Source organism: Eschscholzia californica, unplaced genomic scaffold, assembly GCF_041429995.1.
Source record: "Eschscholzia californica isolate CP2 unplaced genomic scaffold, dmEscCali1.0.p SCAF_1, whole genome shotgun sequence".
Taxonomy (NCBI): Eukaryota; Viridiplantae; Streptophyta; class Magnoliopsida; order Ranunculales; family Papaveraceae; genus Eschscholzia; species Eschscholzia californica.
In genome coordinates, this window is record NW_028238198.1 from 31,954,470 (window position 1) to 31,968,872 (window position 14,403).

At 35.5% G+C, this 14,403-nt stretch overlaps 1 protein-coding gene across 1 annotated transcript; it reads right to left on the bottom strand.

The window, feature by feature from the left end:
• Nucleotides 1-395: 395 nt before the first annotated feature.
• LOC147566106 (uncharacterized) lies at nt 396-3,025 on the bottom strand. Its single transcript, XM_086653531.1, has 2 exons — nt 2,982-3,025; nt 396-1,124 (listed from the first exon to the last, which is right to left on the bottom strand). The coding sequence occupies exons 1-2, from the start codon at nt 3,023-3,025 to the stop codon at nt 500-502; spliced, it is 669 nt and encodes a 222-aa protein (XP_086509657.1). The 3' UTR covers nt 396-499.
• Nucleotides 3,026-14,403: the final 11,378 nt, after the last annotated feature.

Here is a 14,403-nt window from a genome sequence, read left to right on the forward strand (position 1 = left end):
CTATTGTGATTATCGCGCGGAACATATAAACTAAAATGATGGTGATATCGAGTAATTTTGGATTGTTGGTTTAATTAGTTACATTGACTTGATGCAACGGGATAACAAAGGACCTGGTTATCACTCGTTGCTCTGACCAAACCTGGGTGTTGATAGTGAGTCATAGGCGACGAACTGGAATTGTAACCGATAATATACACAAATATATTTCTTAAACATAAAAAAGAAGCTAAAAAGATAAAAACGAGAGACGAACAAAAAAACAAACAAATGTTTATGAATCAATGATATTCTTTTGCAGCATATAATATACCTAAGTAAATCTCGAATATTTCGAAGACCTTATGTCCCTACCCTATACTAATGACATCAAAATATAAAAAGTCTATGGGGCCTATTCATATGTACAAATCCATAACCAAGTAGCAACCATCAAAATCACTTTCCTTGAAATTTTATTCAAACCCATTGGCATCTCAATGAGACCTTCACTTCAAAATCAATTCATCATAACCCTAAACTCCTCAAAACTAAGTACACCATCACCATTAAGATCAAATTGATGAATCATAACCTTACAATCTTCAATCGTCTTTGACTCACCGAGTCGACCCAACATCCGTTTCAAACTCTTAGGAGTAATACAACCTGACCCGTCCATTTCATACATCTTAAACGCTTCTCTTAAATCTTTCATCTTCTCTTCTTCTCCATTCGATTTCATCAATTTCACAAAATCATTAAACCCTAATAATCCATCTCCATCTGAATCTGATAATTTCACGGCCTTTTCCGCCTCTTCGATACTAATCTCTTCCCCAATTGTTTTCACACATCTTTGTAACTCAATTGCTGAGATTTTTCCGTCACCGTTCTCATCGAAATAGCTAAATACAGTTTCAAGTTCTGCAGTTTCATGTCGTTTTTTTTGAAGAATCTGCTGGAAATTCAATAAAAGAAGAAGAAGAACTAGTTGTAGTACTAGGGTTTTCTTCTCTTTTTGGTGAAGAAGGAGACATTGGTTCACTTTTTCAGTTAGTGATGAAAGAAGTTCAGAATGGAAATTGACCTGAGATATTTGAAGTTTGTGGAAATTTGGGGGAAGATTTGATTTGATTTGATAGCTTGAGTTTGAGTATTAGGGTTTGTATTTATAGGGCTTTGAAAAGGCGGTTGGGGTTTGGATATTGTTTGCTATAGGAGCTGTGGGAATTGGGTTTGTATTCTTCTGAAACAGCTTTCGTTTTTTTTTTCGTGTTTTAGGAAACAGAGGAGAAATTGGGACGACGAGAAAACCCGGATTTATTTCGGAAGAGTGAGAATATTCAATTTGGAAGATTCTGGAAAGAAAATTAAGGGTCAAAACGGATTAAAATTAGGACTATTTCCTTAAGTTTATGACATCCTGGTCTTATAGTTTATCGAAAATATCTGGATGACTTCATTTTTGTCGTTACCTTCCAATGACAGCTAAAGTCGGATATTTTCTTACTAAGTTACCTTGATCTTGATGTGTTAGGGGTTCAAGGCTTCTTTAGATTGTTTTTAAAGAAATCTTGTTACAGATTTATCTTTAATAATATTTATTCATGGAACTAGATTTTTCTTTAACTCTTTGGTTAGTTTTCAAAGAAATCTTGTCATAGAAGAACATGAGATTTTGTTGCCATATTCTTTTTTGGGCTTGGGTAGAAAAATTTCGATTTAAATTCGGCAATTCTAAGCATTTGTTGCCATATTTTTCTTATAATATTTGTTGTTTTTCACTAAATTTTTTTGGTAAAAACGTCACCGAAAATGCTCATAGTTCTGAGCATTATTTCACTGAAAATTTGAGTTGTTCATAAAAGTTGGAAAAAATATTGACCTAGAAATCTAAGTTCCTTTTTGAAATAATCACCACAAATTAGTTTATCTTACCTCTAAAGTTGTGTCTTCACTTAGAATGTTGATATATGAGTCTAATGAAGAGCTGGCAAACACTCTTCCATTAATGAAGCTTCTTGACCACCAAGCTACTCCATTAATGTACCTTCTTCATTGTTAGTTTCTTCCATTACTAGTGTCTCTAGTAGATTGTTCATAGTTCTGGTGGTGATTGTTGGGATGGCGGAAGGTGTTGGTGGTGGGGTTTAGGAACGAAAGAGATAAAATATCTTCTACTCTATAATCAATATATATTTTTTCAGTTTGATCCTTATCAAAATTGACTTTAATCTCTATGTGCTCTGTAAATAGCAAAAACTTATTTACAGAGAATATGAAAAGATTCCAACTTTTGGACTCTCTAAAGAGCCAAAGTAGCTCTGTAAATAGTTTTGGCCAACTCTTTATAGTCCCAAATTGTTTCTCTCTCTAAAAAATTTTATCTCTCTCTCTCTAAAAAATTTATCTCTCTCTCTCTCATCAACCCGAATGTTCATCATCAAAACATTTTTCCTCTCTCATCAAAACACCTAAGTAGCTTCTTTTTTGTTGATAAAATCTTTAGGCCGAAGAATTTGGAGATTGAAAATTACGTGTAGAGAAAGAAAGGGATAAAACCAACCCACCATTTGTAATGAGAAGTGTTCATATTGTGTGAAACGACACCACCACCTGACCAGTTTCTTCTTGAATAATGAAGTGTAGAGAGATAAAGAGGTAAAACCAACCCACCATATTTTGTCTCTTAAACTATTCCCCGTTTTTTCTCTATCTTTCTCTAAATTTATTAACTTAGGATATAAGATATACCCTAAATGATAGCTTTTTCTTCGAGTCTAATTGTTAGTACTAGTGTACTAATGTACTCCCAGTATTACCACTATATGGAAGAAAGACGTCTCAGATCCAAGAGCATTGCAAAGGTAAAATCTGTTAATCCAACTTTTTCTTCTTCTTCAAGTATAAACTGACCATTTCTCTTTCAAAAATACGGTCAGAAACCGGGCAAGTTATCGATGGTTGTGTTATTTGGTGTCAATTCGACGACTAGTTACCTTCTGATGCTTGCAGTTATGTCTTTCAATGTTGGTATATTCATAGTTGTTGTTTTGGGACTTACTTTAGGGTACTTCCATGTCTGTTCAACTAGCATCCTCTATGGTGCCAATTGAGGATCTATCGATGTATCCATACAGATGAAGAATCCCAACAGAAGATAAAGATGATTTTGGTTGGGGATCTGACTCAACCAATAGTTGAAGAACAAATTGGCTTCATGCCTTTGATGATCACAAAGGTTGGAGTTTTATCTTGTTCAACCTATTTTTCACCCTTTCTTAACCAAACTTAATTATTGGGATTTAATCCCTAAATGTTGTTTGTGGTTGATGATGAATGTTAATGATGATTTTTGATAGAATTATTTCTCAAATGGCCCCTACTTAATAACAAGCTTTCCGCGTAGCCCCCTATTTTATCAAAAATACTCAGATGACCTATTTTTCGCCGTTTAACGTCAAATGCCCGTGAAATTATTTTTCCCTCTCCCAAAACTACCCTTCCGTGTTGTCAACTTTTCTTTCCTCCATCTAATCACCTCTCTTTGTCACGTCATCTCTCTTGCCACATCATCATGTTCTCTGATAAGGTCTTCATGCGGCCAAAATTCCTGACAACCGGCACTTAATAAAAATAAATTGATTTCTTCTTTCTTTTTCCTCTCCACTACGGTTTGGATTTCCCCAAATCCTACATCTGGTTTGGGGAAAACCCAAACCAGATTTGAAGTTTCAATAGTAACCTTCGATAACCCTGGTTTGGGTTTTTCCCAAACTAGATCTAGAGTTTGGAGAAACCTAAATAGGGGTGGCAATTCAGTCCGAACCGATAGTTTTTCGCCCAAACCCGCCTCTAATGAGACGGTTCTTACCGACCCGTTTATTTAACGGTTCGGCTATGGTATGAAGTTAAAAAAATAATCGGGTTCGGGGCGGGTTTGGTATTAGATTGTAAACCCCGTCCCGCCCTGAGTAGTATGTTGTATATTAAATATATGTTACATTTAAAGTTATGTTTTTAAAACTTTAATCTTATATTTATTAATTAATTTTTATAATATTGGTGTACTTATAGTATTTATGGTCGATAAACTCAAATTCTTATAAAATTTTGCTAACAATAATGTGTTACTTCAAGTTAAAAATAACTTTATTGAAACAAAATACAAAACTTTGTTTGACCCCATCCTTTAATCGGGACGGGCATGGTAATTAAATACTCACCCCGATTAATTATTGGGACGATTATGGTAATTAAATACTCACCAGATATAGGGTTTGGGTTTCTCCAAACCTCAGTTGATAGAAAGAAAGAAAATAAGAAAGAAGAATAAAAAAAAAAATTAAGTATGAAGGTTGCCGGAAATTTTGGCCGGTCGGCGACCTTATCAGAGAAGATGATGGGGTGGCAAGAGAAATGAAAACGTGGGAGGGTAGTTTCGGAAGAGGGAAAAATAATTTCACAGAAATTTAACGTTAACGGCGGAGAGGGAGCCATATGGGTATTTTCGATAAAACAAGGGGATACGCGGGAAGCTGGTCATAAAGTAGGGGGCCATTTGGGAAATAACCCTTTGGGATATAACTTCAATATTTTGTTTGTTGTTGATGATGAATGATAATGTTGGGATTCAATATTTAAATTTTGTTTATTGTTGATGACAAATTTTTTATGATGATCATGAATTTATGATGATGTTATAGGATTCATATCTGATGAATTTATAGGATTTTGACATAACTATAACAAAATAGATGAACATCTGGGGTATTAACATAACTATAACAAAATATAAAATTTTTTTTATCAAAATCTGACTTTCTTATAATTTCAGAGAGAGAGAGGGAGAGATTTGGAATAAAGAAATGAAGAAGATATTAAATAGTTCTTAAGAGAGGGAAAATCTGGGGAAAGAGATGATGGGAGAGAAAATTTTTAGAGAGAGAAAGAGAGAGAGTTGACTGTGTGGGAATAACTAGAGGTTATTTCTGATGATGTTCTAGGATTCATTTCTGATGAATTTATAGGATTTTGACATAACTATAACAAAATAGATGAACATCTGGGGTATTGACATAACTATAACAAAATATAATTTTTTTTAATCAAAATCTGACTTTCTTATAATTTCAGAGAGAGAGAGAGAGAGAGAGAGAGATTTGGAATAAAGAAATGAAGAAGATATTAAATAGTTTTTTAGAGAGGGAAATCTGGGGAAAGAAATGATGAGAGAGAAAAATTTTAGAGAAAGAAAGAGAAAGAGAGTTGACTGTGTGGTAATAACTAGAGGGTATTTCTGGAAAATTTTAAAAGAAGTTAACAGTCAATGAACGATAACGGCAAAAAGGAAATCATCTGGATATTTTTAATAAACTAGGGAGTTACGCAGAAAGTTGGTCATAAACTAGGGGTCATTTGACAAATAACCCTTAAAATAACGCTTGCGGAATGTCAAGGAAACACTATAGTTTGTTGGGGGCAACATAGTGAAACATATAAAATAATAAACGGTCAACCTATAATTTGTTGCGAGACTCTTCCACGAAGAATTAAATGTTAATAAACGGTGATACTTTGCCCTAAAGAGCAGGGCAATGTTAGAAAAAATTACAAGTTGTAGTCAACATCTTTTATTTTCATGTCAACTTTTTTTTTTTCTTTCATGGGCCATTTTATTCTCTATGAACGGGTGGTTCATGTTTAGGTCTACAGTTCTGGTTTCAAGCAGTTTCAATTCTATAATATAAGGATTGAGACTATGAAAATAAAGGTACTTACCGGATATGAGTAATTATCAACTTTATTTTAAGATTTGTTATTTAAGCACTTTTACCACTCATTAGAAATATTATACTTTATGCAAAACCCAATTGGTATTAAAATCGACTTAAGAGTATTGGAACACTAATTTTAGGCCGCGGTTCTGGAGAATAAAGAAAAATCTCGAGAGAATAAAGACTTGGTCAACTATGATTGACTTAGGGGGCATATTTAATTTTTAGCCCAAAATTAATTAACTTGTCTCTTGCCCCCTAATCTTCATCTTCCTCACACCTTAAACCACGAGAAATTCCGGCCACCACCTTTGAAACTAATAGATCTTACAATAAGAGCATCAAAACCTTTAAAACATCATAAGCAACTTCAGGACAAGAAAAAGATAATCTCATTCTACATAGACAATGAAATTCTTGTTCTTCAACAAGATCTGTAATAGAGTCTCAATGAACAACAACTTGGAAAAAATACCTCTCACTTCCTGTAGAGAAACAAATCCCATACACATGAAACTGAACAAACTTTTCTAAGGAATTCATTCAAACAAAACTCGGCGAGGAAATTTATCAAACACTTAACATTCATCTCTTTTATTTACAAAATTGAGCAGAAATTGACTCATAATGAATATACTAAGAGAACCTATTTCTGAAATTCAACTAACAATATCAGAACAAAAATCTAAGAAAAATGTAAAAACTCCATTTTTCGATTATTCATATACACTTGAAGAAGAAAAACAGAAGAACACATTTACCATAATGAGAAAATTTAGATTAGAAGCTCTTCTTACCTCTTAGGAATTTCGGGAACAAAGAAAGTGATATCGTGTGATAAAACTGAAGATTACCCAGATGAGGGATTGGATCAGAGATGTGTACGAATGTAAAGAAATCTGAATAGAATGGGGAAGAGAGAGGGAGAGGGGGAGATTGGTTAGAAAACAAAGTGGTTTTTCTTGTTTGTAGTAACGTTTTTCCAAAACTAAATTGTAACGCCCCAAGCCTTAGCAGTTGCTGATATTGTCCCCGCTTTAACCACCTCACACAGGTACGGGGTTTTGTCCTTGGCGAAGGCACCACAAGCCTACCCAAAAGGCCTCGGTACTTACTAAGCTTGAGCTTACACATATAGCCCAGTCTCTGGACACTCTTGTGAGCAATGTGGGACTATTACAATCCCCCACCCTCAGCGAAGAGCCGTCCTCGGCTCTGATACCACTTTGTAACGCCCCAAGCCTTAGCAGTTGCCGATATTGTCCCCGCTTTAACCACCTCACACAGGTACGGGGTTTTGTCCTTGGCGAAGGCACCACAAGCCTACCCAAAAGGCCTCGGTACTTACGAAGCTTGAGCTTACACATATAGCCCAGTATCTGGACACTCTTGTGAGCAATGTGGGACTATTACAATCCCCCACCCTCAGCGAAGAGCCGTCCTCGGCTCTGATACCACTTTGTAACGCCCCAAGCCTTAGCAGTTGCCGATATTGTCCCCACTTTGACCACCTTACACAGGTACGGGGTTTTGTTCTTAGCGAAGGCACCACAAGCCCACCCAAAAGGCCTCGGTACTTACTAAGCTTGAGCTTACACATATAGCCCAGTCTCTGGACACTCTTGTGAGCAATGTGGGACTATTACAATTGTAACGCCCCAAGCCTTAGCAGTCGCCCCAAGCCTTAGCAGTTGCCGATATTGTCCCCGCTTTAACCACCTCACACAGGTACGGGGTTTTGTCCTTGGCGAATGCACCACAAGCCTACCCAAAAGGCCTCGGTACTTACGAAGCTTGAGCTTACACATATAGCCCAGTATCTGGACACTCTTGTGAGCAATGTGGGACTATTACAATCCCCCACCCTCAGCGAAGAGCCGTCCTCGGCTCTGATACCACTTTGTAACGCCCCAAGCCTTAGCAGTTGCCGATATTGTCCCCACTTTGACCACCTTACACAGGTACGGGGTTTTGTTCTTAGCGAAGGCACCACAAGCCCACCCAAAAGGCCTCGGTACTTACTAAGCTTGAGCTTACACATATAGCCCAGTCTCTGGACACTCTTGTGAGCAATGTGGGACTATTACAATCCCCCACCCTCAGCGAAGAGCCGTCCTCGGCTCTGATACCACTTTGTAACGCCCCAAGCCTTAGCAGTTGCCGATATTGTCCCCGCTTTAACCACCCTGGCCCAAGCCCACACGGGTACGGGGTTTTGTTCTTGGCGAAGGCACCACAAGCCCACCCAAAAGGCCTCGGTACTTACTAAGCTTGAGCTTACACATATAGCCCAATCTCTGGACACTCTTGTGAGCAATGTGGGACTATTACAATCCCCCACCCTCAGCGAAGAGCCGTCCTCGGCTCTGATACCACTTTGTAATGCCCCAAGCCTTAGCAGTTGCTGATATTGTCCCCGCTTTAACCACCTCACACAGGTACGGGGTTTTGTCCTTGGAGAAGGCACCACAAGCCTACCCAAAAGGCCTCGGTACTTACTAAGCTTGAGCTTACACATATAGCCCAGTCTCTGGACACTCTTGTGAGCAATGTGGGACTATTACATAAATAAAGATGGTTGTACTTGTTGCCCTGCTGCAGCAATGACGAAGGAGAAACCCCTTTGTCTTCCATTAATGGAAGACGAAGGAGTTTCCCCTTCATCATCTTCTTCAACTCAAATTATGAGTTGGAGAAGTAGTCCTCAGAGAGAAAAAGAAAGAGGAAAATGAGGAAGAGAGAAGGAGAGAGAGATATAGAAAGAAATGAGTTGAAGATGGTGGTCGGAACCTGTAATGGCTGGATATGTTGGTGGGTGGATTTTCTGGTGGGATGAGGTATGACGAAGATGAAGATTAGGGGGCAAAAGACATGTTGATTAATTTTAGGGTCAACAAATCAATATGCCCCCTAAGTCGATCATAGTTGACTAAGTCCTTATTCCCTCGAGATTTTTCTTTATTCCCTAAAGTCGCCACGTAATTTTATCTCGTAATATTCTATTAAGAATAACACTAAAAGGACTAAAGTCCAACTATATTGGGAATTATTTTGGACTAATTTCCCATGGCTCCTTATATATATATATTATATCATTGTAGTTGAAAAGTTTAGAATTCATGTGGGGGATTGTTGGAATCGAATCCAAATTTGACTCGACATGGCTCGTCAAACTCTGAAACGGAATGCGTCATTGTGTTCGTCTCATCGAGCTCTTAAATTTAGAGCTAAGAATCAGTCGAATCCGATTCCGGATAAATGAGAAAATCAAGTTTGTACAAAATTTGGTCATTTTAAGGCTAAACGACAAATAGGAAGAATGCATTTGGGGACCATTTGTGCGAAGCAAGCGCGCCCTGATCTTGACGGCTCGTGCTTACTCCGCGCGATTTGAACGAAATCCAACGGTCACGCGATTAAGAGCATCGTGCTAGTTTCGGGCGCAATCCAGAATAGTTGGATCCGCAAGATCCAACAACTCGCGTAACCTCCGTGTCGGGCTGACTTCGAGAGTTCGACATATCTTAATCCGATGGTCATCTGGCTCAATCATTGGGCAGCTTTCGGTTTAAATTCAAGATCATCTAATGCTCAACGTTTGCCCGCGAGTTTTAGCTTGATCGAACAGTCCAAATTTCAGCTGAAATTTCCCAGTTATATAACCAATTCTTTCAAGAGTTGTGTCCCAGAAATCTAATGGTTTTGTCCCAAAATACCAAGAGATGTGTCCCAAATTAAGTGTCTATTCAGTTCCTACATAAACAACCCAAAATCATATCATTCATTATCCAATTCATTCTCTTCTTTTCTTCTAAAATCAATACTTTGGTGTGTCTGGAATATAATTCTGATTTTAAAAATATTCTAGTATATCTAGAATTTTGAAGAAAGAAGTCTCCGAGTGAAATCCGTCTATTCTCTTCTTCTCTTCTCTCTTGAAATCAGTATTCTGACGTGTCTGGAATATAATTCTGATTTTAGAATATTCTGGTGTGTCTGGAATTTCAAAGAGAGAAATATTCGAGTGAAGTTATAATATTCAACTATCTAGAAGTTCTATTCGCATCAGTCCAAGTGCTCATATTATTTACGAAGGTTCGTCCGCTTTCAAAATATAGAAGTATTATCTGAAAGGATAGTCGTTGTATCTCTAAAGCTTACACCTTAATCGTTGGTGCCGTTACGGGGGTGTAAAATGTCTTAAGGAAAGAGAATTCATTCTCGCCTCGACTCCATTAATTTTGTCTATCCCGATTAATCAGAAAAAATAATTACTGGTAATCCGCTTATTGTCTATCTCTCTATAATTCAGAGAAAAGAAGTTTCCCGCTTCAACTCAGACTCAGTCTTAATCAAGACAAAATAGAGATAAAGTAATCTCAAATCATAACTAGAAGATCAACACTTTATTTTATATGGGAAATATATATATATATATATATATATATATATATATATATATATATATATATATATATATATATATATATATTTCTAAATCAGTTACTCAATCTATTTTAGTTCCAATAACCATTCTAGAGAAACTAGGGAGTTAAGAGATTGAGATAGGAGAGTTAGGACTTAAACTAATAAGTCTGATTTGTATCATCTGATCAAACAAATGCAAAATCAATCTAAATCAAATGTTTAGACGAATCAGACATAAATAAATATTCTGAAATCTTAATCGAGTCATTTCATATCTCGAGTTAGATTATAAATTAACTCTCACAAAAAAACAAACAATACATCTAGAAACAAATATATTATTTTCATATCAATATTATGTCGTTGCAAAAAAGAAATATTATATGTTGTGAGGGTGACGATTATTCAATGCGTCATTCATTACTCAACAAGGGCTTACTTTTATACAATAAGGAATAATTCATAGTGAAAATGAACCAAGAGTGTGGTCTCCAACCATCCACGCTTTTCACACCACTTCTACTCTCCCAATTCTCACTTTCCATTTTTCAAAGTCTTCCCTTTTTACCATTAAAACTTATTTTCTCACATGTAAAATTGGGTTTCAAATGTTTTTCTTAATTTGGCTCCGGTCCCAAATGGATCATTGGAGATTGGATAAGCAAATTTATCTTTCAACCAAAAAAAAAAAAAAAAAGGTTGCCAATATATGGACAACCAAAATTTTTAGATGGACAAACATGTTGGGTGTAAAAATAATTAGATACTTTTATTAAGTGAACAAAAGAGATTTCATTGTCTCTTAATTTTCATAGCCATCTTCTCCAAACAACCATCACCGGCACATTGTCTCAAGATCGTAGTCTTCTCCAACAATTGCTACGTATCAAAAATTCAAAACTCAAAGAAGAAGAAAAGAACATGTTTTTAAAGCAAAGAATCAGACGTGATTTTATAATCTAATAAGTTTTCTTGTTGACCTTTTCTAGGGTTTATGAATAAATTTAAACCTTTCTATCATTTCAAGAATTCAAGCTTAATAAAAAGTTAGTAGATCATAGTGATGAAAACCCCTAAATTTCAGTTCAGTATCACCATCACTTAACAACTTCAACTTCTCCCGTATCAGGCCAACATCCTGTATCCTCATCTCTTCTTTAGAGAGAGAAAGTAGATGAAGAATAATGAATATCTGTTTGACATAAGAGATGGGGTAGAGAGAAAGAGAAAATGAAAGATCAGATTGTCTTTGAGTTTGAAAAAGAGGGATTATTTGGTTTAGTTAGAGAGAGAAAGAAGGGTAGATAAAAGGTAGCAGAAAGAAGAAGGCGGTACACATGGAGATAGAAAGAGAGAATTGAAGAAGTGTTTGGTTGTCCCCCAATTAAAAGTTGTTAATTATATTTCCACCTTATCTTTTGTTGTCCATATAAAAAATTTAGTTGTCCATTTATTAGCTACCAAAAAAAATTATATTCGACCCAATTGATGAAATCAACTAGGTCAAAACTTCCAACTGAAATAGACAATTTACAACAACTACACTATATATTGATGTAGTTTTTCTGATTTTAGAACGACAATATACAACTGATACATAAAAATTACCAGAAAGTGTTCACTAGACAATCGACTTTCAACTTCAGAGGTGTAGTGCTAATTCGTGGTACCATTGTACCATTCCTAATATAATACGTTAACAAATTTTTTTTTTTGATGAGATCGTTAACAATTGAAATAAAATTTAAAAGAAAAAAATACACAGTATAGTTGGTGTGTCCTATCTGTATATGTATGAAATTTTTGGACCCATAATTGACACATGAACAATCCTTTGGATCTTTCAAATCCCAATACTAATGTTTAGGCTAATGTGCCTTCAAGAAAGAAAATCTTTGAGTGTAGTTCAGTAGATCCAAAAGATAGTAAGGGCGATATCTCAAAAGAAAATCTTTGCGAGCCGTTTCATATATGTGCGTTGTCTCAAAAATAAAGTGACATATAACAGTTCCAAAATATTCTTGAGAATCTTTAGTATTGTACTTTATTTCTAGAGAGTTTAATTACGATCTCTCTTTGGTTGTATTTAGTCACTCCAATCTATCATAAATGTTAATATTTTGAAATATTTAATGCAAAGTAATCAGGATAAAAAGAGAATTTAGAGTTTAGGAAAATAAGCACAAGAATATTTCTAATGAGACACTCAAGAAAAACGGTATAAATTCTAAGTGTCAAGAATTAAATTTCAACAAAAAAAAGTCTGAAGAGTGCAAAGTAGACATTTAAATAGTATTTACTTTAACCCCTCTGTACTTATTGGTAATTGAGTTCACCCCTAGGACTTACTTTTTTTTATTAAAAATACTACTTGCCAAAAATATTAAAGTCAGGAAGTAAACCCAGTTACCAATTATTGAAGTCGGTAAACTCGATCACGAATTAGTTTGGAAGAGGTAAATGTCTGTTTCATAGGTACTGTTCATTTTAGAGATACTATAAAGAATAAGCTTTTCAATGTAAACACTTCACACTTTACAAGACACATATTATACTTAAATAGTTGAAGTGTAATAAGACCATGTTCGATTCCGTTTAAAATAACCTAAAACCAGCTTTTAGGTTATTTTAAATGTTTATTGAAACCATGTGTTCAGTTCGAAAAACTGCAACTTATTTTAATCGAGCAAAATTCATTTTTTCCAGAAAAAAAAGAGAAGACACAATGTCGTGGTTTTGTATAATTGTTTTAAAATAACTAAGTTATGAAAAAAAAAAATACTCCCTCCGTCCCAAATTAAGAGTCTCAAATACAACTTTTTTTCACAAGTTTTGCTTTTCCATTTTTACCCATATTAATTTAGTAAATCCTTTTTCGAATTCAAGGAATTATGGTAGGGTATTATTTCTCTCACTTCACTTACCATAAGTGACCAACTATTGAAAATAAAATGAAGCACTAAATTAGAAACACAATAAAATGTGATAATCTTAAAATTTAAAATTGGTTGCAAATGTTGGCAGTATTTTATGTTTTAGTATTTTTTTTCTTAATTAATCTCATACCCAAATAATGTTGATTTTAAGCCATTATGGAAAGTCAGATACTTTATTAGGGAATGAGCTAGATTTTGGTGTTATTCTGCAATGAAATATTCTAATTAGATAATAATAACTCTAAAATTCAATACAAGGGTATACTTGGTAAAGATATGGATAAAATATGATATAAAAAGAAATAAAACTCTTAATTTGGGACGGACCAAAAAGGAATACGGGACTCTTAATTTGGGACGGAGTATTAAGGAACAGTCTAAATTTAAAGTTCACATTTGTGATCTCTAAAATAACTTTCCTTTGTCATCATATCATTTCTAGTATCGTGTCCTATTCAAAATGGTTTGTGAATAAAAACGGATAATTTTATTTTGGATTCGTAAAGATAACCAACTCACCAAAAGCCCCCCACCCCGCGGATGACTAGGTTCCATGTAGCCCCTTTTAATTTTTCCGCCAATCAACTTTAATTGTTGACTTATTTTTTCCTTGTGTACTCTTCTATCAAAAATTCGTTCTCTCCCCATCCTTTGTCACCTTTTTTTTCGTACTTCTTTTTATTCTCTTTTCTCCCCTCCTCTAACCACCAACACTTCCTCCGGCCGGTCACTATTATCTCTCCTTCACTTCTATTTCTTTCTCTAATCGCCCCTCTCTCTTATTGGTTAACTGCTAGGAAAGGGTTTTATGATCTCCACTAATGAAATTATAAGAGACAATAATAGAAGTAGAGAAGAACAAGGTGTAGAGAAAGAAGAAAAAAGGTCGACATGAATCGCCTAGGCACCTTGACCTAGGGGTGGGAATCGGTCCGGACGGACGGGAAATGGACACTAACTCAACCGGTGCGGGAGGAATGGACACGAGTCCTAAGTGTCCACTCGGACAAAACAGGCAGACATTTCGAATTTTTCTCCAACAAAGTGTCCGTCCGTAACCGTTTTAATAGTCGGGCAAACCGGGTTTCGATCGGGCGGACTCCGGTCACTAATGAACAAATAAAGAAACTTTTATTCGAAATTAAAAATGTTTAGTCGATAAATACAACTTTCTAAAACTCCCACTTTACAATTCTAAAAAGTAAATGAATTTAAAATCCCAAGATAACCATTGAGATTTCTCATGGATTATGGTCGGTTTCTATGCTTCTTCTAATGGA

What these genes read in the sequence shown, in the direction of transcription:
- LOC147566106 (XM_086653531.1), bottom strand. Translation starts at nt 3,025, where the DNA reads ATGAATATACCAACATTGAAAGACATAACTGCAAGCATCAGAAG. An exon ending in ATAACTGCAAGCATCAGAAG is followed by an intron (nt 1,125 to 2,981) that starts GTAACTAGTCGT and finishes CTCAAACTCAAG; the next exon opens with CTATCAAATCAAATCAAATC.